This window comes from Gymnoscopelus microlampas (genome assembly GCF_963454915.1).
Source record: "Gymnoscopelus microlampas genome assembly, chromosome: 7".
In the NCBI taxonomy this organism is placed as follows: Eukaryota; Metazoa; Chordata; class Actinopteri; order Myctophiformes; family Myctophidae; genus Gymnoscopelus; species Gymnoscopelus microlampas.
This window is the reverse complement of record NC_139944.1, coordinates 29767937-29795808: the sequence shown is the minus strand read 5'-3', so window position 1 is coordinate 29795808 and position 27872 is coordinate 29767937. Positions and strand designations below refer to the sequence as shown.

Sequence of the window (27872 nt, the reverse complement as noted above, 5' to 3'; positions counted from 1 at the left end):
TTTTACTCCACTACAATTAATTGAAAAACTGGTGCTGCTGTGAGCTTGTAGATCTGCTGTTTTCAAAGCATTTTTATACATTTGGAAACTTGTGAAATGGGACATCCTGCATAATGAGTACTTTTACTTTTGGTACTTAAGTATTTTAATGTGAATACTTTTACTCGAGTAAATTACCGGACTTTTATTTTAATTCTGGACTTGTATTTGTAACAGAGTATTTCTACATTGTAGCCTACTTTTACTTAAGTACTACAAAATGTGAGTACTTCTTCCACCAACTGCTGGCAGAAGCAGCAGCATGGTTCAACGAGGAGGAGGAGGAGGAGGGAGTGTCCCTCAGTGCTCAGGGGGACTGTCTGCTGCTTGTTGTGGCACAACGCTACCGGGTAGAATGACGTCTGTCTAGCGACTTGGGGAAACCTGGGACAAAACGCGGAAAGACTTGAGGCAATTTCACTTTGGGCTGTCTAGATCTGATCTAATCTAGATATAATATTACTACTCTATGGTCTAGATCTATTTCTGTCCTTCCAGATCAGATCTATCTCCACCTGGATGACTGCTTGAAGACAAAAAAAGGTAACAAAATCAAACAAAACTGTGAATCAACTGGTGTGCTTTATAAGGGATATAATAACAGGTGAGCGTCACTAAGTCGCACTATAATTTATATTTAACGCTGGCTTGTAAATATTTGACTAATTCTGGTTATCGTTATAAGCAAACAGTTGGATGTGCAGATTGTGTGAGATTTAGTAGCCTATAACATTAATACATTTGCATATTTAATCTAATTTATAGTAGCATTTCTATGAACTGATCCTGGACATTTCACATCATAGTCAGACTCTGAGGACACTAGTCAAAAGACAGGGAGTCCAGTGTTGACATGAGTTTATTGGTAACATATTAACAACTGAATGAAATGTGGATGCCTAGGAGTTAATTGCAATTTTGTGAGCATTTGTTACACAAACAACCGACACCAATTATTGGTTGCATGGATTTTCTAAGACCAGTTTAGATCTAGAGTAGACTAGTCTAAATGTTTCAAATCAGGCTAATACAGCACCAATGAAATTGTATGGAAAGATATTCCGAGCATACAAAAGGTACAGTGTGCAGCCTTGGCAGGTTAACAAACTAAAGGCAAACAAAGATAAAGAGAGCTACCAACTACTGCAGCTCCACTTTATAACTGTTGATCTTAATGGACCTTTGCAGTCCATAAGCATTAGCCTTCCAGAAAATAAAGATCATCAATCAATTTAGGCGAAACTGTGGCCTGATTTCAGCTGTTCATCTGCTGTTATTAAAAAAATAAAAAATTAGTAACAGTAAACTTTCAAAAAAATGTCATTGAATCAGAATGTCAGCCAGTATACTATTGCTTATATCACCACATAATGTTTATGCCATAATGCATGCAAATTAAGTGTCATCTTAGGACACTGTCTTTGAATGGACAGAGTGAAAGAGTTTCACTGCACTTTGATTTATTGCAGCTGTGGAATCTCTAAAGGCATTCCATAAACTAATCATACCTGTATAAACTGAGAGGGCCACAGTGTGTAAGCCCTGGGGCTGCTGGCACTGAGTGGTACACATTATTGAACTATGGTGTGGATTTACCGGTTTTTGCTGAAGTCCTACAGGAAAAACCAGATGACATGTGAAGCATTTCAATCTCTGTTTCATTATGTCGTAATAGTTTGGATACATGACTATACTCTCGGTTTCATTGAAAGCAGGCCTACACATTGACACAATAACCTCCTTTTACCAGCACATTACAGTAGCTTTGAAAAACATTGATCCTGTATAGAATCCTTAAATGATTCCACTCAATGATGAATGGATTTTTGTTTGTTTTTGTTGAACATCACAAATGTTGGGTCCACTTGGGTGGTCCAAAGCCCTCTGAATTTTAATGTAACTGTTTTTGGTAACTCCTTTCCCCCACACACACACTCACTTTGTACTCTGCTATTGCACCTTTCACAATGGCAAAGCTCACTTTGTACTCTGATGTTGCACCTTTCACAATGGCACTGGGGATTTAGAGCTGCCAAGTCAGGTTGTGGCATTTCAATTTAAGGATGAATCCACACTGGTTTTGTGTAAAAATGTTTTGTGTAAAAATGTCCACCAACAGTGTTACTTCCAAGTTGCATGTTTTTTAATTCCTTATATAACTCTTTATCTTATGGACGGACACACACACACACGCACGCATGCGCGCACGCGCGCACACATGTAGACTTAGTTGAAAGATTTGCACTCAGACATTATGTTGCTGTGTTGATTTGTATGTTTATCTTGACTTGCCCTTCTTCCTGTGGTTCTATGGTATGATCTAGATGTTGTAACCTGTATGGCTGATATAACAGTCTGTCATTATATAACTGTAAGTGAAAGAAAAACAACACACATTCATCTTTAATCCAATGCTCCTGTAGTAAAAATATCGTCACTGCTCATCGAGGTGTAAATCGGAGTGTGTCTCAGCCTTTTTTCCCTTCCCATCCAAGAGCACTTCACATACAAACACTCGACACTGAGCATGCCAGTCCTTTTCATTTTTAAATTAAAACTTGTTTGTAAAATATTGACCACACTGACCATGGTTTTAGTCAGTCAAAACATTTTCAGTCCCCCCCCCTTTCCTTTCTTCTGGTTTTTCTGGTTGTGGTTAAGTGTGATGCATGGCTTTCACCTTTTCGCTTTCAGTGTGTTTAAAAACATCCTGACCAACCAGACTCTTGTCTTTCTTGTCTTTGACGAGGTAACCACCACCTTAGCTGGCTTTCCCTGCTGAAAGTGATAATGTTTTTTCACTGAAAACACAGTAGAAATAACCCAGCCAATTCTCCTTTCCTCTCCTCTCTTCCAGAAACCCAGTAAGAACATGGCTACTCGTGTAGACGGGAGCTCCGGCGAGGGTCTCCAGGGTGGAGTAACCACCAGCTTGCTGGCTGCCTCCACCAAGCCAGCACTTGGAACCAAACCCCGACTCACTCCCAAGCCCTTCTCCACCCAGAGGAACGTCATCCGCTCCATCCATGCCCCAAAGACTGTTACCCCAGCATCTAAGAATGTAGGCCCCTTAGCTGAATCACCCACAGGCCCTAAACCAAATTTGAATACTTTCTCAAAACCAATTGACACCGGCAACTCAACGGCAAAAACAGCAGACAAGTCAGAGTCACGTGTGATTGGCAAATTTGAGGACACAAAAGTACTCAAACCTATGTCGGAAACCCTGACCCAGCACTCCTCTCAACAAAACACCACCTCAGATTCTAAGCTCATCTCTGTAGACGCCCACACCCAGGAACAAACTAAAACAATCAAAGAAGAAAAAAATCATTTGGAAAAGCAGCATAGTTCTGATCCTAGATATACTCCAAATAATTCAAATAATAACAACTCCAGCTCAGCTTCACAAACCGCTGAGCCCAAATCAAACCATCCAGATCTTCTTAAGCCAACAGTAACAGCCAAACCAGTTAACACTCAAATAACTATCCCCTCCATCTTGTGCCCAGCAGAGCAAAAGGGAGAAGAGAGGGGTAATGAAACTCACAAGTCCGTCTCTTCTCCGCTTGGTCCAAAGCCTCAAGACTCACAGAGAAAAACTAACTCTATCGCCAGTCCATCAGCCAATGAAACCTCTCGTGGGGGGATATCCAGAAATCGCCTTTCTATGGAACTTACCTCAAAGTTTCAGTCGAGTGGTCTGTCTCTGACCCCCCAGCCTCGTACAACTCCTACAATTAACACCAGAGATGGAGAAAACAAGCCAACGCCTTCAGAACGTAGACACACCACCCCAGCTCAGCCAAACAGAATAGGGGAAGGTGAGCTCACAGATGGCGGGAAGGAGGATATGTCAGGGGGAAGCAGTATAAAACGCAGAATTAGTCTTCTGTTGGACTCTTCATCCAGACCAGAGGTTATTATGAAGAGGGAGGAGCCGCAGATCCTCAGTCCATCAAATGGCACAGGAGGAGTTAGACAGCGAATCAAAAGCTGGACAGACCCATCTGAGTCTCCGAGGGCTGAGAACAAACCGCTTTCTCTACCCCGAGGCAGTTTTAAGAGGTAGGTTCTGTATTTTATTAAAACATTTTTCTTTCAATTTGTCTGAAAACAATCATTCAAATATTATAATCAAATAACAGATTTCATGGCTGCATTTTTTTCTTTTTGTTATTGTTTGGAAGCAGACAGAATGAGATGCAGTTCCTATTTCAACTAGCATGAGTTTTACCTGTTTCACAGCTCAAAGTCCGAACCACTAGTGGAAGATGTTACAGAGTCAGACCTGTCTGCAGTGGATACAACACCCAAGAATGTACCATTTGAAGTTCCCCAGAGAGAGTCCCTATCCACACAGGCTGCGGATCCACCCCCAGAGGTCTCATCAGCTAGACAACCAGCTGAGAGACCGCTGGAAATATCTGAAGATGCTGCTGCCGCTAATGAACAACTGGAACGCTCAACAATTTCAGCAGAGAGTTCACAGCCGTCTGAAAGCACCAATCTCCTTGCTGATTCCAGCCCTCACGTTGTCCAGCCTGCCGCTGATAATCTTATCGGGGACTCCTCGGCTGTGAATGAGAGTGTTCAGCCAGCTTCACCGCCCAAAGTCCGACGCCGCTCAGTTCGCTTTGGGGTAGTAGAGCGATTTGACGGCGGTCCACCGGAGGTGCTGGGGTCAGAGTCTGACTCCAGCGCAGGGGAGGAGGAGCTGTCTGAGGATGAGCCTGAGTCTGAAGAGCCAGTCTCAGTCCCAGTTTATAATAGAGGAGGGCTGCAGAGGAACAATGACACGATCAAAAAGAAAGCGGAGGAAAAACAGAAATGTCCCAATGAGGCTGATAAGGAAAAGCTGAACGTTGAAGACGAGACGAAAAGAGAACAAGAGGACAGAGAGCAAGAAGTACAACTGGAAGCAGCATTGCAAAAATATAGTGACGATGAGAGTGAGAGAGCAAGGCAGGAAGAGAAAAGACTTGAGGAAGAGGAGAAGCAGAGGGAGGAAGAGAGGGAAAGGGAGATACTGATGGAAGGAGAGAGGGAGAGAGTAAGGCAGAAAGAGGAGAGACTTAAAGAAGAGGACATACAGAGAGAAAAAGAGAAGCAAAGGGAGATATTGGAAGAGAATCTGAGGAAAGAGTTGAGGGAGAGAGAAGAGGAGCGAGTACAAGAGGAAGAAAAGGAAAGAGATAGACTGAAGGAGAAAGAAAAGGAAAGGGAGATATTGAGAGAAGAGGAGCGGGAGAGGGAAAGACAGCTGGAGATCAGATGGCAGAGACAGAGAGAGGAGGAGATTGAGATGGCAAGACAGAAAGAGGAGAGGCTTAAAGAAGAGGAGAGACAGAGAGAAGAGAGAGAAGAGAGAGAAGAGAGGGAAAGGGAGAGATTGCGAGGAGAAGAACGACTGAGGGAGGATAGAGAAAGGGAGAGACTTAGAGAAGAGGAGACAGAAAGGGAGAGATTGAGGGAAGAGGAGAATGAAAAAGAGAGAAAGAGAGAAGAAGAGAGAGAACGGGAGAGATTGAGAGAAGAGAGGGAAAAAGAGAGGCTGAGGGAGGAGGAGAGGGTGAGAGAACGACAAAGAGAAGAAGAGAAGCTGAGAGTTGAGAGAGAGGAGCAAGAGAATGAAAAAGAAAGGCAGCTACAGTGTAAAAAGGAAGAGATGGAGAGAGAGCGACTGAGGCAAATAGAATCCTTGAGACTAATGGAGGAGGAAAAAGTGAAAGAGCAGGAGAGAGAGAGACAAACACAAGAAGAAATGGAAAGAAAAAAAGCCAAAGAATTAGAGGAACGTTTAAGAGAGGCGGTGAGACAGAGTGAAGAAGAGGAGAGCAAGTTACTTGATGAAGAAACGAACAGATGGAAAGAGGGGGAGAGACAGGAGGATGTGAAGGAAAGGCTGACAATAGAATCAGAAGACAGACAGACGGAAGAAACTGAAGAGGAACAGAAAGAAGAAAAGAGGGAAGCAGAGAGTCTGCGAGAGGGAGAAGATCAGGACAGAGGAAGGGAAGATAAGAGGCCGGCAGACTCGAAGGAAAAGGAAGACAAGGGTGAGACCGTGGCATGTGAAGCGCAAATGACGAATTTGATCAGCTTTGATTCCGAAGACGTGCTTCCCAAGTCAGAATCACTCTCGAGGAAAGAGGGAACCGAGAGCCAAATTAACATGTACGGTGACTTTTCGGTCGGGAAGCCTCTGCCCGAGATTCGTTTCGACGACTTTTCTGTCAAACCTCGGAGATGGGGCTCAAAGCCCAAGTCCGACCCCAGTCAGACCCAGGTGGAAGTGGTTCACCCAGAGGTGGAAGCGGTCGATGTGCTGGTATCCCTGGATGTCAACCCTCAGAACGATGAAGCACCAGAGTCTGAGCAGCTAGAGACATCAGATAGCCCCAAACCCTCCCCAGACCCACAGAGACCAGGGGAGATGGAGACAGAGGAAGAGGTGTCGAAGAAGCGTGAAGGAGAAGATTACAAGCAAGAGGTAAATGCGTTGGTTCTAAAATATTCAACCCAATCCTCTCAAATTGTAATGCGATGCTGTGGTATACAGCACATGTTTTCTACATACCTAGGTACTGGCTGACACAAGAACAGACACTGCAATACATGTATGTAGCAAAGTAGTCCTGTCTGAAGCTCAGAAACCATATCTTCCCTGGCTAAAGGGGATTCTCCTTTGACCAGGCAGTAGATGTTTGGTTTTCCAATTCAAATCCAGGTGGTTACATGAACTGTACAGCCTCTGTGAAAAAAACAGTATGGTAAATAATATGTTGCTAGGGTGGTGAAAAAGGAGGTAGAGGATTAGGCAAAGGAGCAGAGTTTGTGTACTTGATTGTTTCAGCACAACCAACTCAGCCAGTCAGCCCTGTAACAATAAGACAAATATCTTAGACTTGTTATACTTGCTGTAACTAGATGAAGTCACAGCTGAAGAAGTCTGTCTGTGTGTGTGTGTGTGTGTGTGTGTGTGTGTGTGTGTGTGTGTGTGTGTGTGTGTGTGTGTGTGTGTGTGTGTGTGTGTGTGTGTGTGTGTGTGTGTGTGTGTGTGTGTGTGTGTGTGTGTGTGTGTGTGTGTGTGTCACACTATGCATGTGTAGGTGAGACATTGAGTAATGATGCAGGCATGACATGAAATCCACATCTATTCACCGTGTGCCAGTATTGTATCTGCTTGCCGTGGCACCAGCAGCTCATTGCTTAGCATTTAAAAGCTATCAGAACATGGAATGTTAGAGAAAGATTGGTGTTGACTTTAGAGGTGTGACGATAAGAAACTCCACTATACTCATTTATGCCTTTTACTGTAAATCGCTAGCCTTGTTTTGCTGGTATATGTATAGGCATTATAGATTATTAGCTTTAGAAGCTGTAAGTAGTTTAAAAAATGCCATTCTTTGCACGCACACATACAAAGTGCAAAATAGGCATTTTTCTGCCACCTTTCTTAGTAAGGAAATATTAGGCTCCAGTGTGCAGTCAGCCAATTAAGTTGATGTCCATTTCCCTGTTGTGCTCCTGCATACATAAGCATGTGTGCACATGCATATATGCATTGCATAAGCGTTTGTTCAGCTATTTAAAGTGTATTTTTGTCTTTCAGTTGACTGGTTTGACTTTCAGTTAAAATGTATGTTGATTCCCATTTATAGCAGCATGTGACACTAGAAGCTTTTGGTGTGTGTGTGTGTGTGTGTGTGTGTGTGTGTGTGTGTGTGTGTGTGTGTGTGTGTGTGTGTGTGTGTGTGTGTGTGTGTGTGTGTGTGTGTGTGTGTGTGTGTGTGTGTGTGTGTGTGTGTGTGTGTGTGTGTGCACGCGCGTGCGTGCGTGAAAAAGAAAAGGAAGTGAGTATGCTTTCAGTTTGACATTGCGACTTAACGTTATTTTACAGTATCTGTACTCTTTGGACAAGAAAACTATTGAGATAAAATAATGCATAGCATACATATAGATTTATATGCATAGCATAGTACAGAAACATAGACTGATCAATGTGAACAAAAAAATAAACAAAAGAGGTTCTGACTTTGAAGCAGAGGAAGTCAAGAGAAAAGCGATACATACATGAGAAAAGGTGATGGACTATTCATGGCCATCTTGGCTGGGGTATCTCCCACAGCTATGGGTGAGTTTTGTTTGTTTATTTACACAGACATGCCTATAATAACTACCCCACATATCTTTGTGACTTTAGTGGTGAAAAACATTACAAATAAAATGCACATTGTCAGAAGAGAAGCCGTTGTGCAATGACCATGATGAGTTAAGGTGCGGTCACACCAAACTTTAATTCTGCCATATGCGGTGGAATCTGCCAATGCTTTTCAATGGGAATGGAGCGTCTTTTAGCGGAAATACGCGAATGGCAGAATCCGCCCGTACAGGCAGAATTAAAGTTTGGCGTGACCGCAGACGTGTATTACTGAACTCTGAAAACGGCAGGTAGATAAATATAGTATAGGTTTCTCACAACATGAGAAACAGAAACAGGAAGCACTATTCAGAAATAACAATGCTGTGTGGTTTCACTAAGTGAAATGTAATTTTGTTTAGGCTGACCATAATAGACGAAACAAAAAAAGACCATTCTCAGCTGTTGGGACGTAGGATATGCATTTTTGTTACATCACAATAAAGACACCCTCAAACAAATATTAATAAACGTACACAGACGTATACACCCTGTACAATCATCCCGCCTGGTGCAGAACAAGAAGACATGTCAATAAATAATAAAGTATACAGACGTAAACACCATATATACAATCATCCAGCTTGATGCAGGACAAGAAAGAGAGTAGCAAGGTAAGCCTATAGTTATGACATCAGCACAAACCACAGATGCAGTACTTCATTACTGTAGTCAGCTGACTGACTCAGCTGTTTTCTAGGTCATTACTATGGCTTCTCCAACTTTATTCCAAGATTGATGACATAGTAGCAACACAAAGTTCCAATTTAAAGAGCATATTTTAGCAGCATTTTAATGAGCACTACTTATATTTTAATCGGGAAAAAAGAGGGGAAGGAGCGCATCCGTTTGGCTAGAGTAAAACTCTCCAACACGGTGCTCTTTGGTACAACTGGGTGACAGAATTGATGCAACAAAAGGGATGAGACCAAGGCACTCATGTGGAAAAGTTAAAAAGCCTTTCTCTCTCTCTAATAGTTTGGCTAATGCATAGCAAGAATAAAAAATGCACCTACGCATTGCTGCAACAATGCCTTCATCAGGGTGACTCATATTCATCAGGGTGATTATATTGTAATCAATTGGTAAATTGTGTTAGAGGTAAGGTATAAGTGGAATAATTCACTCTGAGCGACCATAAGTAGGTACTACATGCTGCTGGTACAAACTGCCAACACAATGTTATTGGAACTGCATGTTGAGTCATGGGTTGGGGAAGTCATTATAGTCTGAGATTAATGCTACTTTGACCACCAGGAGGCACCATGGTACTCAGTAATACCACTACCTACTTTCTGCCTGCACTACACTACGGAATTGAACACAATGTTTTGTAATGGAGACTGTTACAACAGAGCCACAACAGCAGACGTGGTTGTTGCTTACATTTACTCAAGTACAATGTTTAGGTTTTTTCCAATTTTCAGAGGTATTTTCCAATTTTCAGTACTTTTACTTGTACTCCACTACATCCAGAGGCAAATATTATACTTTTACTCCACTACAATTATTTGAAAACTTTAGTTACTAGTTACTTTGTAGGTTTTGATTATTATTACAAAACATATATTAACCACTCGAACCTATTTCGGCCTTTTGAAAATAGCCGATCTACAAGCTCACAATGCGTCGCAACATTGCATAATTAGTACTTTTGCTTTTGGTACTTTAAGTACATTTTGATGCCAATGCTTTTATACTTTTACTGTACATTTTGAATTCCGGACTTTTACTTGTAACAGAGTATTTCTACATTGGGGTATTGATACTTTTACTTAAGTAAAACATTTGAGTACTTTTTCCACTAAAAACCTTTGACTGTCTGACTAGTGGCGAATCGGAGAGAGAGCGGGCAAAGAGCTATTCAGTTTGGCATAGCAGAGTGAGTTAGATGTTTGCTGTGCAAACAGGCTGTGCAGCCAACCGTCAGGCCTCATTCAGGCTGAGTGGCTGACGAACCCAGAGACGGATAGACAGATGGGCCTTTTAGCAAGGATGTGCTATGTGGTCACTGGGCCTCAATTAGACGTGGACGACGTTTTTCACTCCTTCCCTTGTCCTCTCTCATGATAGCATATCAGAATGAATGACCATAAATGGTCCCTCAATTGGCTGCCCCCGCTCTCCTCTCACTTCCTCCACTCTGTCTCTCCGCCCCTAAGAGAGTCCCCCCACCTCCACCTCCATCCACACTCTCTCTCTCTCTCTCTTTCACTGAGAAAAGGGTGGGCTCATCCACAGACAAGAAAGTTTGCATATCCCCTATCTGCTTTCTCGCTCATCTCTCATCCATAAACACCAGCACTTCCTGACTCTCGCACTCTCTTGTTCTCTCTCTCTCACACTGTCTTTATCTCTGCTGTTTTTACAAAAGCGGAAGAAGGGCAGTGCCTTCGTGTACCCTGGTTTACCTACTAGGAGAGATCCATCGAGGAAGGTACAGAAAGCACCTTGGCCCAGCCTTGCCCTCCCTCGGGAATTTCCACTTCTGAGCACAGACCTTAGCTTTGTTTGACACCCTCTGGAGTCAAAGAGTGAGAGAAAGGGGTGATCCAGCTCTCTGTTTCTGGCCTGGGATATCTAGTGCGGCAGACATTTCCCACGCTGCTTTTTTTTCCTCAACAGAAAATGGATATGTGACGAGAGCTGGGATAAAGGCATGTTGGCAGACAAGCTTGAGGATGTTTTAAGGCAGAACACATTTTAACAAAAGAGAAAAGGCGAGAGCTGAAGAACAGGTAAACTTTGAGATTGCTCTCAGAGTAAGAGAGACCCTTCTAATTTCTTCATTATTTAAAGGTGAGACAAAAGGATGAACTTGATATGGCACGTGATTGATAGTTCCACCGGTCGTCATTCTGTGAAGATGAGGTAACTTTGGGAATGTTGTCTTTTGGTATGTCTTGCCTATCGTAAAAGGAATGCCATAGAGGTATTGCAGAAGGACTGTTTTTACTGTGCCAACATTTTTGGCCAGACTTCGTTACCCCTTTTACTGATGGATACTGATTTAAGGAGGCTGTTCTAAGAAGCTGTCCTGCCCTGACCCCATCAAAGGATGGGGAGAAAAGATGGACCCCACCTACATGGAATTTGGACTTAAGCCTCTTTAATCGAAAGACATCTCTAGACTGCCTTCATTTGACTTTTTCTACAACATATTTTCTTCACGCTAGCCCAGATTAGAGACATGACCTGTCAACTGTAAGAACTCAAAGACACTTGAGCCCTATGAAGGCAGGGCTTGAGTATCCCCCCGGTTACCTTGTTTCCATGTTGATCCTTGTACGTCGTCGACGGCCAGGTGTGTGAGGACCGAGGAGGCCACCAGCTATGCAGTACTTGGGAGGAAAGCTATCGGCCGCACAGCTGCAGGTGGTGGGCTGGGTGGGCAGCGTGCGGCGGTCGGTCCAGGGGGCTCTGGAGCTGGTCTGGGGCCCGGTGGAAGAGGGGCAGCAAGAAGAAGAGGAGGAGGATGAGGAAGAGGGCGAGGGCGAGCGAGAAGAAGAAGACGATGCAGGGGGAAGGTTTCAGAGGGCCATGTCGCCACTTCGTAGCTTTGCCAGACGAAGCAGGAGATCCCTGCGCAGCGTGTCCCTCAGAGGTCGCCAGCAGGCTCTGCAGAGGAGAACCACGGAAACCTGCCCTGTAAGAGATGATGTAATATCTCTGCAAGTCCTACTGACGGGATTTCCATGCTCTCTTCTCTGAATATATTCTTTATTGAAGCCTAGCCTTTCTGATTAATAGTTAGTTTCAACTTTCAAATGGCTTAGATCAGTGGGTCTCAACCTTTTTATTTCTTTCTTAGTTTTTCAGCTCTGGACAACTAGCATATTTGGAATAATTCTCAAGGACCACCCCACAAATGTGTGTGTATTCTTTCTTTTTTTTTTCTTCTTTTAACATTTGAATACATTTTCCCATGGACCACGGGTTGAGAAATAGTGGCTTAGATAATTAAACAACCATACTAAGCCTAACTTAAGCATAGCAAATGTTTCAGCTTCACTCTCAATGAACAACTCTGTTCACACAGAATTAAGTCCTGACCGTTTTATGTTCATTGTGTGTTCACATAAGTTAGAACATAAGTATTCACATCTAAATAAAGAACATGATGGGTGCTTTTCAGCTCCAGGGAGGACATATGTGATAGTGTTGACCTGTAGTGTGTACACTGCAAAGCATGCGTTTTATCAGTAAACATACATCCTCGCTCTCTGTGGTGCATGTCAGAGACTGGGGAAAGGCTTGAGAGAAAGCCTGACATACTTAGATAAGGTTCATGGAATTGTGTGTGTGTGTGTGTGTGTGTGTGTGTGTGTGTGTGTGTGTGTGTGTGTGTGTGTGTGTGTGTGTGTGTGTGTGTGTGTGTGTGTGTGTGTGTGTGTGTGTGTGTGTGTGTGTGTGTGTGTGTGTGTGTGTGTGTGTGTGTGTGTGTGGTCTGTTTTCTAAACCTGTGTATTTTTATTATATGTCAGATGTCTTCTTAGTTGTGTCGAGACAAACTGTGTTGGTAGCAATGTACACAGACAGTGCATGTGTCTCTGTGTCCGGGATTCGAACTCGGGTCTCCCGTGTGGAAAGTCAACATCATAACCACTAGAGGTTATGAAAATCGATTCACAATTTCCAAAACTTATTTTTTTAAGTGTGTCACTGTCCAGCTGACGTTCGTTGACACTCGTTAATGTTACTTGTGTCAAAGCAATTGTGTTGTGTTTCTGCATCAAATAGAACTAAACCTAATCTAAGATTCCATCAAAGCCAAGAATGTTTACATGACCCTCTCTGGTATTATATATTTTTTTGTTTGAGCTGTCGGAAATAACTAGGCTACACTTGGTTCTTAAAGTCGAGATGAAAACAATATAATTTGGATTAAACTGATTGGGATTTTTTTTTTATGAGAATATATATTTTTTAAATCGTTTTGAATCTAAAAAAAATATTTTGAATGGAATCGTGACCCCAAAAATCGGAATCGAATCGTGAGATGGCAGGCGATTCACAGCCCTAATAACCACTAGCCTAAAGGGGTATATCTCCCTTGGCCGGGGGAGATATTAGGCTTTTGGTCATCAGGCAGAGGCTCTGAGCCACTACTGCTACACATGCGCGCATCTTTATATATGGTTTAAGAGACAGGAACATGCACTGCAGGCTTTACTTTTTTAACCCATTAAGACCTGAGGCCGCGGACACCCATCTCAAAATATTTTGTTCTAGGGACCCCCCAGAGGGAATACAGGTGTGCCTTGAGATTTTGACGTGCCCAGTGGTGTTCCTTGGGGCTTGGGCACAAAAATGAAAACCACTGCATAGAGCATGATGAAAAAGTATTGGAAGAGAACTATAAAGAATCTGGCCATGTCTCAACTTGCACAGTACATCCTCCCTGCCACTAAGGACATAGGCCTACTCACATGTAAACTCACGTGTGCACTCACGCAGACACACAACGTTGTTTTATTAGTGGTCTGTTAAGTATAGTTTTGGTATATTGGAATTCCAACCATAATTAATATTGGATGGTGTCAAGAGTAAGTATAGAGTAGTAATAGACATGTAAGAACTCATTGCCTTACATAATGGTCTGGAATATGTTTGTATGTACAGTATGTGGTAAAATATCGTCGATATCTGGCTGAAACATCATATGCCCTACTTAGTCGTACGATAGTGTCACGCGAAAGTAGCAAAAATAGCCGATCTACAGCAACGCATCACAACGCATTGTGAACTTGTAAATGGGCTATTTTTGCCAGATGTTTGCCTGTTATGACATGCCCAGAATAGGGACACTACAGTTCATGTTCCAGGTTTAACGACTAAAGTAGCTGCTCTCTATATCAGTGTTTCCCAAACACTGGGTCAGGACCCATTCTTGGGGTTGAGGACTAATTTTTATGGGTTGCAAGTAAATATATTTCTTTCCCCCTTTTGTGGTTTTTCTTTCCTACAATGTATTTATTTTACGCTCCCTGCAGAAAAGCAAAAGATGAATCTACATTCTTCAAAAACAAATCAAATATTTTTCCAAACAAATGGAAAAATGTTAAAGTTCCATACATTAAAATAAGGAATAGTGAAAATAGCCGATCAAGCTCACAACATGCCGCGGCCCGCGATGTGAGACATGTTGTGAGCTTGTAGATACACTGTTTTCACTATTAAATAGGGCTATTAAATATGTTTTTGTACGTTTGGGTTCGGGGGAGACACCATGTATCTTTTGGGTCTCGAACTGAAAGGTTTGGGAACCACTGCTCTATATGAAATGAGGTAGACTTTAATATAACTCACTGAATCACTCATGTTTAAGGAGTAGACAGACACGCCCATGTATTGATGTGCTTAGACAACATCATCACCATCATCATTGTAGAAGTATCACTTCCTGTTGCATTTTTCTTCAGCTTTCTCTGCTATGGATTTGTCTCTGTGTTGTCATCGGTCACACTGTGTAGTATCACGTGTCTTCCACAAGCGGCAATGAATCTATGGAAGAAACAGAAAACATTTGAGGCAAGAAATATGCATTACAGTTGCTCGTCCTTGATTCGTATATAACGTGCAATGCCTACTGCAGACGGTACGATCTGACTTTGGTGAGCCAGGCGAGACACAGGAAAAAACTTTGCAGTTTGTTTGCAGTTGCGAGGGCAATATGAGAAGCAGCTTTGGCTTCAGCTTTGTGATGGTGTAAACTGTAAAGGATTCACAAACGAAGCAAAACAAATAAGCAAGGCTTTTAATGCGTAAAGTTGACACATTAAAAGCTTTGCTTATCTGTTTTCATAACAACTAGGTTAGGCGTACTAACTGTAGACCACCTGATGGCATCAGGTGGTCACACACACGGTTTATAGTCCAATTAAACAATTTATAAGTGTGTTAATTGGGTTGGCCTAGTACTAATGGCTGTCTTTATTCTTTGGAGAAATGCGATCATTTGGTCAAATAGATTTTATGCTCATTCAAGTGAAGTGCAGTCTTTTTTGTCAGGCAGTCTTTTTTTCTGCACAAAGCCGGCGGTGCACCATTGGTGGGGTGGAGGACACATGCTTACTATTTGCTTTTCTCCTGTCGAATTGCATGACGAATGGTCTGGGGGACAGTTGTTATATTTTGGGTTACAATATGCCTATTCAACTCTCTCACAACATTAAAAGGAATAGGTTGCACCAGGTACTGTTATGATGAAGCAGGATAGGTGGAGGATAATTGCATAGACCTGCATGGACGATTACTTCTCTTTTGCTATGGACTCAGGTAGATACAGGAGGTTGAACTTGGCTCTGCACATCTACACCCACCCTTTTTGAGGCCATAAGCAAATCCTCTCAGTAGCCCATTCATCCACACCATGATGCTGCCAGATAAGAGACATTGTGCAAATGAAGCTGCTTGTTGTGTGACTCCAACACCCTATCAGTTTCACACGATACATGGACTTATGAACCAGATGTAGTCTTATGTGAATTAAATTACCAAGTGCTGTGCAGCCAACAGATGTTTAGTATCCAGGTAACATGCACTGTGTGTGTGTGTGTGTGTGTGTGTGTGTGTGTGTGTGTGTGTGTGTGTGTGTGTGTGTGTGTGTGTGTGTGTGTGTGTGTGTGTGTGTGTGTGTGTGTGTGTGTGTGTGTGTGTGTGTGTGTGTGTGTACGCAGTTGTACGTTTGATATTTACTGAGGACAGGCTACCCTCTGTAACCAACTCATTAAAAGATGCATGCTTGGCTGCTTGTTGGAGCTCTTTCTCTGTAGTTTGCACTTTGGCATCCCACACAGCCCATTATCTCCCTCAGCCTTCATTCTATATAGTATACACTGTTTAGATGAGAAGATAAGGAAACATTCAAAGCATTATGTGAAATCCTTAGATAGTTAATCGATATATGATATATATGATATATATAGTTTAAAATGCAAGTTCATCCATGTTCTTTCTCTTTTTTCTTTCTTTTTTAGAATGTTATTACATTTCTGTCCATATTACACTATCTCTCCTATATTACCTATATCTAACTATCGTATTATCTCTCCTTTCTGCCACCCCAGGAGCAGATAAAAGGTTACTGTACTGGGGGAGACGGTTCAGACACAGACGCTTTGATTAACAGTGAACCAGGAGACCAACAGTATGGGTCCTGTGAACAGACGTCTCCTGCAATGGACAGGTAAGAAACAAACTGAACTACTTAACCCAAATCACCCTTACTGTAGACTAGAAAATGACATCAGCTGTCAGTAGTGTCCTTTGATGTGTGCTGATGGAAGTCTAGTCAAAACATGTTCAAGAGCACATCTGTGTATCATACACTAAAGGAGTGGTTTCAAAGTATGTTATATAGAGAAGTTATGATTCAAACTGAAGCCCTATTGGCGAGGTACCACATCAAATTAAAGTCGTAAAGTAAGTAGCCTACAGGTACAGTTTGAGAGCTAGGATTAGCTCACAAGGCAAGATCTTTGACGCACTTTGTGCAAACGAGAATCATGTTTAATGTGTTTTCCTAGACCAAAATAACCCCTTTTCCACACCATAACATTTAGAAATGTATTTACCCTTTGCCTACTTGGCCCATAAGGTTAACAACACGCAAACACATGAAACACATTTTGCACATTTCTCTCAACATGAAATGAAAAACAAAAACAAAGTGTAATACATTTTCCAGATTTAAGCTTACTCTGCCACCTAGTGTTTTATAAAAGCTAAATATGTAATTTCATCTGTGAGGAGCTTGTAAAAAATGGAACCAAACTCAAAATCATTGTAATATCCTCTGCTTCAAGTTCTCACTATTCCTCATGTCAGCCTAAATTAATTAACTGGCTTTTACCCTCTTTAGTCCAAAGCCTATATGTGACCAGGAACCTGAAATGTCACCTGATGACCCTGACACTGGAATTCTTGACACAGAGACGGAGCTACCTGCCCTTCCTGAGGTTAGTATGTTATTGTTTGTCCTCCACCCTGATGGAATCGGGTGGGGTGGGGGGGGACTATGCATTGGTCTTGGTGTGTTTGTTTGTTTGTTTGTCACATTGTAGCACGTGTTAGCCACAAGGGGCGACGAATCTATGGAAGAACTCAAGTCTTCCCTGATTGCCAATGACCCAAAGGACTAACAGGAAAGGCGACACTAAAATATGTTTCTGAAAACATTTGTGGCGAGAAATATGCATTTGCTGGATGTTGGACCACACAGGCCAGTCACAAGAAAAACATGACAGCCATGTTTGTAGTTGTTTAGGCAACACGAGAAGCAGCATTTACCTCATACTTTTCATGAATCCCTTACACACACCACAGCATTAAAAGCTCTGCTTATGTTTTCCACCTAGGATAGGAGTGAACTAATCGTACTACACCCACTCAATGACATCAGCGGTGACACCACATGCATGGCACATGCTCTGCACACTATAAGCTATAAACCTAGACTTATACATAGTTGTTTCAAGCTTATCGTGTTCTGTTAAGTGAGAAATGGCCACATATTATTTTTCTTGTAGACATTTAGTTGTTTTTCGACACAACGCCAGCACAGCATCACTGGTGAACAGTGAACACGTTTACTATTTGCTATCTTTATATTTTTGTTGTGCATGTGAACGGTAGTAATATCTTCATTGAGATGTCACTTTGCTTTGTGTTGGTTGTGTGTATGGTAGCACATTACAACGTAACTATGACTGTGTATTCATTTCTTTATGGCCTGCACATGCGTGTGTGTGTGCACAAATCTTGAAAACAGAAAATGAAAGTCTGCAGAATATAGCTCTCCTTTGCAGATGTCAGTCCAACACCATTAGTGACATTTCGAAGCAGTGCTGGATTCAAATATACAAAGGGGAGCAACAGTGTGCAGACTTTCATTTCCTGTCTATGGGTCTGGCACCTGCCTAGAACAGTGGTTCTCAACCAGTGTTCCAGGGACCACCAGTGGTTCTTGAGGGGGTTCCAGGTGGTCCCCAGCTAAATGATGGAGAGTTGGTAACCAAATGGACCCTCATAGATCTTTTAACTCTTGAGAGCGTAAAATGAAACCAAATGGACCCTTACGGTTCTATTTGGTTTCATTGTTGAACATCTTGCATGGCTTAATTTAAGAATTGTTATTTTGATCAACGTCTGCCTGTTATCTCTCCTAATGGCACCACATCAATACAGCATGGAATTGTGGACAAAATCTCATCCAACGACAACAAAATATTTTAAGTCCTGGGTCTGAGATTCTAAATCTCATCAAATGGTGGTCTTTGGCTCAAATGCCAAATAAATAATGGACCTTGATATGAAAAGGGTTGAAAACCACTGGCCTAGAAGATTTTCTTGGAAGTGTCTGATCATTGTTTTGTTGTCTTTTGGTGCACAGAGCACCACCCCTCTCCTGGACAACCAGGTCCAGAGGTCACGGGCACAGCTAGGTAAGAGGAGGAGTCAGCGAACACGTCTGCCAACATCTGTCCGAAACTCCCCAGCAGCATTGCCCACGCATACTGAGAGCGCCACTCCTACCACTCCTGACTGGAGGACGTGCGACTCTACAGGTTAGCACGCACCTATTACATCAATCCATTTGTAATTAAAGTAATCTTAAAATGGTGTACATGTAGATGACTAGATTGTGCATCAACAACTTAATTGCAACTTCCCTGGATCCATGTCCGTCCCCCTACCCTGCACTAGTTTCCTACAGTATCTCTCATCTAAATAAAGCAACAACAAAAAAGCTGTCTAAAATATACGTTTTATTTCTCTTTTTTTTATCACCTCAGTCATCTTATTAATCTAATAACCTAACAATGATTTGTATTATTATTATCATTAATCAATCACTTAAAGGGGCACAAACCCCTAGGCAAATGTTGAAGTTTGTTTTCATGTACAGGTTAAAATATACATACAAGCTACAAGCTAGTATGCAGCTAATAAAATTAACAATGGGTGTGTTAGATTTAGGTGTGTCCTGAGTCATGGATATGGCAATGTGCAAGCATAGTATAGTCAACAGTCTTGTCAATGCTTGCACATTCTCACTCCTAGATCTAAAACACCCTTTATTCATTTTATTAGCTGCAGCTGTGTTTCTTACATCATGGTCTACTACATTACGTTACACTTAAGCAACTCAAGGGGTTTAGCCAACGCATGCCAAGGCACCAAACCGCCATGCCATCACGTGGAGTTCAACATCGCTGAACTCCACGCAACGGCACGTGATGCGCCAACGCGCCACAAGAGGCAGCTCCACCCTGTCTCATTGAATGGAACTTTATGGAAGCGAAGCTTAGGGTTTCATGGCCATAGTCAGGTGAAAAGCATTCTGGAAACATTGATATATTGTATGTTTGCACTAATTGGTCCATTGACTGTTTTACCAAGATGGAGAAGTGGTATCCAAGAGGCGGGCATCAGAGTCTGAGGAGGAGCAGCCCAGACTGAAGGAGGTCGTTTCTCCCCCTCCTACTTCTCAGAGGGTCCCCATTTTCCCTAGGATGAATCCCTCTGCCCTCATGGTAGGTGCTGTCAAACAATGAATCAAATCAATGACTTTCCAAGTTTGCTATGGCATGATAAATAGTAGGCTGGCATTTAAAAACGAACCCTGAGGAGCTGTGTACTTGTCTGTGTCCTGCTTTAAGGCTCAGCTGAAAAAGAGAACGGGAGGAGGCGCAGAGGAAAGCCCAGAGAAAGGAGTGGAGGAGGAGAGTCCAGGTGAGGAGCTAGCGCCACCTACCTCTCAGCTCTCACGCTCCCCTCGTTCTCCTGCTCTGCTGGCTGGGGCTGCTCGAGTGCTGCCCCCTATAGGAGGCACAGGCGGAGGGTAAGCACCAACAAGCGTTACAGCAGAATCATTACAAAACCTTGAAAAGGTACCTTTGAAATATCGTTGCTGTTGGGGAAACCTTGTATCCATATTTATTTCTTTCATAAATTATGTAATCTTGTATTTCATCGTATGACAGTGTTAACCCCTGAATGTTCGAGGTTTGACATTTTTTTCCTGTAATGACATGGCCCAAATAGGGTCGTCAGTTTGGAAGTCATTAATTCTGTTTGTGGGTTTTATAAATGTTAAACCAATGAGAAGTACTAGAGCTTGTGACTAAAGTTAATAACTACATTACATCCATTGAAACACAGGTTTCTCTTTTTCCATTTCCTGAAAAGTAACACTCAAGGTTTCCACCCGACAGTGACAATATATTGTACATTCTGGGAAACATACACATGCAAAGCGATGTTTTCGGTATCATGCCAAATCTGTGCTACACAAAAGTTATGACTGCATGTGGACATGATGACATTCCATTTGTGATCGTGTGTCTCCTAGGACAAACTCTGCCCCCTCCTGGTTGAAAGAACTGAAGTCAAAGAAACGTTTGAGTCAGTGCGACAGTGAGGCCTAAGCAGTTACCAGGCACAAATGAGTCAACATGGGTGAGGAGTAATGTTTGAATACCTCGCTACTGCATGAAATCTAGTTAACCCATTAAGACCTGAGGCCGATTCTAAAAATGTCTGATTATTCCTAACAGTTTTCTGAAAAACGTATGGTGCTATATCAGTGGTGCTCAAACTTTTTCATGTCAAGGACCACCAGAATTCTATGTGGCCACCAACCCCCAATCTCAAAATATTTTGCTCCAGGGCCCCCCTTAGAAGCAAAGATTTGAATTCAAAATATTTTATGTATTCAAAGATTTGCACAAGTTTTCACGGTTTTTCAAAAATAGCAGATCTACAAGCTCATAGCGCTTGTCGTGCGCTTGCACGAAGTGACTACACTATTGTATATCTGCTATTTTTGAATAGTCAAAGTGGTTAAAATGATTGGGATGCTATATTAACTACTTTTGCTGGGGACCCCCTGGTACCCCCCAAGGACCCCTGGGAGTCCCCAGATCCCACTTTGAGAACCAATGTGCTATATATATATATATATATATATATATATATATATATATATATAGCTAAAATTTAAAATGACACAGATGTAAACCGGGTTTTAATGTGTTAATATAATATCTAGTATCAACTAGCATTATGTAGATCTAGTATCATGTAAATCTCTTCCTACTACATAGGAGAAAAGCATAACTCTCAATTTTACTTTAGATTTCTTGCCACTTTTATCATCAGGATCCCTATTTCTCCCGACCTTGACTCCTTCTTGTGCGTGTAATTGTTTGTATAGTGATGCTAAAATGCACTTTATGGTTTGATTATCTTTCAGGAGACGCTGAACTCCTGAAGTGGAGCAGGAATTTTTCACAGCTATAACTTCTGAGAAAATATCTTCTCATGGGATTGCTCCATGCCTGTGTATTTATGCAGACATGAACTGAAAATATGGAAGGAAAGGAAATGTATGCTTTTGTGAGGCATGTTGGCCTTTGAGCACTTTTTGTTGACCATTCAGAATACTTTTGTTATTACTTGTGGAATAAATCAGGTTTTTGAGATGAGATGATCTAAGTGCCTTCCAAGTGCCAAGAATGATCTGTTATGGTCAAGCACACAGTTGATTTACTGTCATACCAAATGGATTAAGAATGGAGCACTGTAATTTGGAACAAGGTCATTGTGCTTTTATTGTTTTGCCTTATGTGCAAGAGCACTGTAAACTGTATCTACTGGGGTTGAAGGTACATTAGACCAAGGTGATCATGCTTAAAGTGATGGAAAGTTCGAGCTGTGTGTAAGCACACAGAAAAATAACTACAAAAGAGAATATGTACAGAAAATATGAAAACAGAATATACCATTTTATCTAGCTGAACAAATTACAATATATTCTAGTAAAAGGTCTATAAAATGCTCAAAATGACTTACATTGTGAATTACATAATTGTACGGCACCACACACAGATTGACCCACAACCACATAACACTTTAAAGACTCTCCATCTATAAAGTACATGTAAACAAAGACAATAGAAGAGCAACTACACATTTACTGTAAACTGTACATGGTCATGGGAATTATAGCCTTTTCAAAATACCTAAACCAGTCAAAAATAGCATCTATTAACTTTGTATCTGTCTGTTGGTTAAGATAAATATTTTCATAACTAATCATTTTTGATTGAGATCTGTATGATAATAAATTGTGGGAATATAATGTTTTTCTATGCAATGTACTTGTGTGCTTTTTTATGTGAAATGTATTCTCAAACTTTAAATTGGTTAGAGGCCTGGCTCGCTGGCTTGGAGCCGGCCGTGGAATGTGAGTGCCCAGTGGGCCACTTTTGGTAAGCAGAACTGGCACTGCTTGCATTTTTATGCAAGCAGTGTCAGTGCAGCATGGCCAAGTATGCGACCTAATGGGTCAGTAAGTAACATACAATTTAGGAATAAAATGGAAATAAAATTGTCTTCATGAAACTCATGTGCCGCAGGCTTTTGTCAGGGTCAGGAACCAGACCTGGGTCTCAGGCCCTAACTTGCTGAGACACAACCCTCTGTGTACAAAAGGGTTGGAAACGCAAGTGCAGAGACAACTTAACAGTTTATGACAGCAAAATTAAAACAAAAAAGTCCCAAATGGTAAAGCCCAGAAGAAGAATAAAAACCTCCAATGCTGAGAAGAAGATCGAATCAAAAGTGACACGAACAAGAAACAAGTAAACAAACTGAAAAGCAAAACAAAGTCCAAAAAACTCAGTGTGGAAAAAGACACAATTTCTCAACCCAAAACCAAGAACATCCTTGTCAGCGCTATGCAGCAAAAGGATGGAGAAGTGAGTTGACCAAAGAGGACTTTTGATGAAAACAGCAGTGTGAAGAAACAGAACATTTGAAGATACTAAGTAGTAACACTGTAAGTAAGTAAGCGGGATAACGAGAAAGCTGAGAAAGTGGTATAAGATAGGTGTCTGGGCAGCCAAATAGTTGGGTGGGGCCAATAGTGCTGAGTTGGGTTGATCTCTATGAATCCTCCTGCATGGCTGGCAGTGTGTTTTGCCCAGTAGGGCCGTGAGCAGGATGGCAGCATGGGCAGTGCAGGGCAGCGAGTGCCAGTGTGCCAGGGGCAGAGGGCAAGTCTATTGAGAGGCAGTGTGATGGACACAATGGAAGCGACAGACTTGCTGCATCAACAGGGTTTTTGCTGCTGTGGCCAGAAATAAACCATAAATACCCCCCACTGGCCTCCACTGACCACTCACCAGGCCTCCACACTCACACGCCCTCACACTGAGCGAGACAGAAAAGAGAGAAAGAAAGAAAAGACGGAGAGTGTGTGGCTCGTACGTGGTGCAGTGAAGCACAAGCCATCCAGGTAAAAAAAAAAAAAAAAAAAAGATTACCCCTCTCCCTCAACAGGTCTTCCATCTTCCTGTTTAGTACTTTCCCAAGTTTCTTTTCGCTGCCTCCATACACAATCTACAGTTGCATTCTGAGTTGTGTGTATGAGAAATTAGGTTTTGGGGATGCTGAATTTGCACAGCAAAATTTGTCAATGTTTTGCTTTCAGGCTTAGGCATGGTTAGGGGAAATGTCACTGCATGATGTCCTCTCTATTTTATATTGAAAACTGACCATCTTTTCATTTAATTTTAGAAATCCAATTCTGCAATACATCAGTGAAGTATTCTACTGCATTTTACTTTTCAAGCGTAGTGAAACTAGCTGGGGTGTTATACATATTGTATGTCACATCTTCCCATCTGTAGCACGGGAGAGTGCTAAACACTTGCTGGTCCTCTGATTTTCCCTGCTTGGATGTGATCCTCAATCTGCAATTGTGCGTTGCAGAGGGAAAATGTCAGAACAGCAGGGAGCCCCAGACCAGCTGGCTGCGGGGAAGAGCCAAGGAGGGGCCGGAGCCACCTTCAAGGTACAGTTTCTAGGTTTACCAAGTTGTGTGAATTCATGTGTTAATGTTTATCTGACCACATAAACACTGGGAAATATACTGTACGCATAGACAGGGTTGCCATGGCATTGTGGAAATGCAGCCTGTAGAGAATCCACATTATGTTCCAAAATGTGATTATATTCTGTCTTCTCCTGGCTTGCAGTTGGCGGCTTTTGAGTTTGAGAACTTCTGTGGAAAGAAGGTGGAGTTGTCTGCTGAGTGTAAGGATGTGATGGAGAAGATAGAGAGGGTGGGCTCGGTCATCGTGGAGTCGGGACCGTGAGTAATCCAGTTTCGCAAACAAATGCCATTCACTGGTTTAGTCAAATTGTTTCCCATGCACCATTGTACCATCTAACCATCACCACATTCAACAGTTGCTGTTTGGGTTAGAAGCAGCATGCATGTGATTGTCTCTAACACCATGTCCCTTCATGTCCTCAGCTGGGTGGGGTTCGAGCGTTCCGGCTTTGAGGGGGAGCAGTTTGTGCTGGAGAAAGGAGAATATCCCCGTTGGAGCACATGGACTAACAGTCAGAGTAGCTATTGTCTGGGCTCCTTCAAGCCACTCAGAATGGTTAGTACAGTACTCACCAGTATTCGGGCTTTGATTTGCTAGGGGGGAATCCATGCTTCTGCTTTTGATACCCCCCTTCTGGTCATTCATTTTGATCACCGGTGGCCGTGGGGATATGTTTTATCCCTGGTTTTGGTCAGACTGATTTAGATACATACATTATCTTTTGGGAAATTATATTTTTAATATATATTTAGGTTTGATAATATCACAATTTAATTAAAAATGTATGTTAACCACGTTAATCCTGGAATCTCTATTTTGAGCAAAGTTTCTAAATTTGTCAAGATTTATCAAAAATGTTTCATTATTTTCAAATTTAGAATATAAGAAATATTGCAGATATACAGGCTCAAAACACATCGCAATGCAATTGCATGTTGTGAGCTTGTAGATGGTCTTCTATTTGTTAGCAGACTATCTACCTCAATTATGGTGAGGTATAGGGCCTAAGACTTAAGCCCTAAGTTAACCCCCACCTATGTTTTTAGTTTTTATACATGGAACCCTAATGGTACTAAGATAAGTTGTAATTTATTGGCAGCCTATTGTTAGAACATGTTCATTACACAGAGAGGAGATGGCACGTTCCATGGCCATTCATATGCATTGTGGGATAATGCATATGACGCAATATACTTTTGAATTCACAAAATATAACTTGTTGTTTCTCTCTAGGACAGCGCAGAACACAAGCTGCATCTGTTTGAAAATGCAGGCTATGCAGGCAGAAAGATGGAGATTGTGGATGATGACGTCCCTAGTCTATGGGCTCATGGCTTCCAAGACCGGGTGGCCAGTGTCAAAGCTTTGAATGGAACGTAAGCCTTTCTAAGGCCCCTTTGGGGCTCCATGGTGTCTCTGCATTTCCATGAAAGGCAGGATGCTAAATCTGATGTTTGTTTGCAGCTGTGTGGGCTTCTAGGGTAGGTACATTGAAGCCAGTGGGAAATCCTGGGAAAGCATGCAAAGTTTTTTTGTTTGGTTCCTGCAGGCAGGACATCTCCTCTCGTTGGACACGTACCACTACCATTAGGAAGTACTCAATCAGTGGTGGAAAAAGTACTCAAATGTTTTACTTAAGTAAAAGTATAAATACTGCAATGTAGAAATACTCTGTAATTCATACTTGATTAAAAGTATAAAAGTATTGGCATCAAAATGTACTTAAAGTACCAAAAGTAAAAGTGCTCATTATACAGAATGTCCCATTTCAAGTTTTCAATTGTATAAAATCATTTGAAAATAGCACGTGGCGCATTGTGAGCTTGTAGATCGGCTTTTTTCGAAATGGTTGAAATGGGCTGAAGTGGTTAATGTATGTTTTGTAATAATAATCTGCAAAGTAACTAGTAACTAAAGTTTTAAAATAATTGCAGTGGTGTAAAAGTACAATATTTTCCTCTGAGATGTAGTGGAGAAAAAGTAAAAGCATTGGAATTTGGAAATACTCAAGTGAAGTACAAATACCTCAAAATTGTACATAAGTACAGTACTTGAGTACATGTACTTAGTTACTTTCCACCACTGTACTCAATTGTATTGTACAGTAACATTTAACACAGTGTTAGTCCATTGGTACTACTGTATTACTGTGGTGTCCTCTCTTCTCTTCTCTCTCAAGGTGGGTAGGGTACATGTATCCAGGCTACAGAGGGCGTCAGTATGTGTTCGAGCATGGTGACTACAAGCACTGGAACGATTGGGGAGCCACTGCGCCTCAGATCCAGTCCGTCCGACGCGTGCGGGACATGCAGTGGCACAAGAGGGGATGCTTCACTGCACCTGCACCTGCCCCTACGCCTGTTCCCAACCCCAACCCCAACCCCAATCCCAACCCCAACCCTACTCCCAACCCAAATCCAACCCCCAACCCTAACCCCGCACCCCCCGCTCCTCCATCTGCTCCAGCTGGGACAAACTGAAGTCAGTTAGTTCCTCCTGTAGTCCAGGCCCTTGCAATCCTGCCTTCTCCTCTCAAAGGCCCACCATAAAACAACTCAATTGGAAGTGACAGTAATGAACCATATATTGTATATTGGTTGGAAATAAAGGTTTCACTTATTTGGCTTATGAGAAAATTGACAATGTGTTATTTATTTTACATAAGTGTGTTCTTCTAATGTTGATTTGACATTTTATGGTATTATATGTCAAATAAAAACAGCACAGCAAGAAAAAAAAAGTCTGCCCTGGAAAAACAGCAGCAAAGAGAATGTGCTGTGGTCGGGATGCAGTAAAATAACCTAATAAATTAGCCTGCTACAGCAGTGGTTCTGAAAGTGGGGTCTGGGGACCCAAAGGGGTCCCTGAGGGGTTTCCAGGGGGTCCCCAGCAAATTGAGGAGCAATGTAAAGTAAACACCTCATTGTGAGCTTGTAGATCTGCTATTTTTTTTTTCATTTGGACATTTCTTTAGAAATTAGAAAAGCAAATATGTAGAGAGCCTATAAAAAAAACTATAATCTTGAACATTTTTTTTAAATTATTGTTTAGATTACTAAACTAAACAAAATGTTCTCTCATGGGGGTCCCTGGCACAAAATATTTTCAAGTGGGGGTGGTATACAGCCAAATACATATCGATTTGGGGGTCCTTGACATGAAAACGTTTGAGAACCACTGTGCTACAGTAAACTGAATAGACTATAATAACAACAATGGGACTACAGTGTAGTGTTTTATTCAAAATATAATGTAATATATTGAAACTATACCATAGTAGTAGGTTTATAACTAAACAGATATTTGATCTATATGTTATGCTGGGCAGTTTCCTTGACATGAAAGGAAGGCATATGGCGTCCGTTATTGGTTAATAAGTCCAACTGGAACCGCCCTGAACAATATCCGCATCCAGTCAGGTCTCGTCTCCGTCTCTGTTAGCCCTGATACATGACCGTCGTATCAAGACAGTCATGGATGAACTTCAAACTGGTGTTTGCACTTTTTACCCTTTTGGCTTGTGCATCTACATAAACGTTCGAATTGCATATACAAAGTGTTTACTCAATGGTTACGGATGTTGCAATTGTGTACGGGTTCTCATAAATACCCATATCTTCCGTATTTTTCAATAAAAAGCATTTTAATCCGATTGGTGGCCATTATCTCCGTATTTTCACCATATGCTTTCAACCACGCAACTCTATTGGTTGGGAGGTGTATTG

General features: G+C 41.9%; 2 protein-coding genes across 2 annotated transcripts; both read left to right on the top strand.

Moving 5' to 3' along the window:
- The first annotated feature begins 366 nt into the window (after positions 1-366).
- LOC311049795 (uncharacterized protein) lies at positions 367-22398 on the top strand. Its single transcript, XM_084063645.1, has 10 exons — positions 367-582; positions 2897-4107; positions 4288-6532; positions 16312-16430; positions 17106-17202; positions 18636-18810; positions 19646-19779; positions 19906-20087; positions 20598-20704; positions 21501-22398. Exons 2-9 carry the CDS (start codon positions 2912-2914, stop codon positions 20671-20673), a joined length of 4224 nt encoding a protein of 1407 aa, XP_083919771.1. The 5' UTR covers positions 367-582; positions 2897-2911; the 3' UTR covers positions 20674-20704; positions 21501-22398.
- Positions 22399-24029: 1631 nt separating this feature from the next.
- crybb3 (crystallin, beta B3) lies at positions 24030-26679 on the top strand (the record flags this gene model as incomplete). Its single annotated transcript, XM_084061982.1, has 5 exons — positions 24030-24104; positions 24289-24404; positions 24570-24702; positions 25381-25523; positions 26327-26679. 5 exons carry the CDS (start codon positions 24030-24032, stop codon positions 26625-26627), a joined length of 768 nt encoding a protein of 255 aa, XP_083918108.1. The 3' UTR covers positions 26628-26679.
- Positions 26680-27872: the final 1193 nt, after the last annotated feature.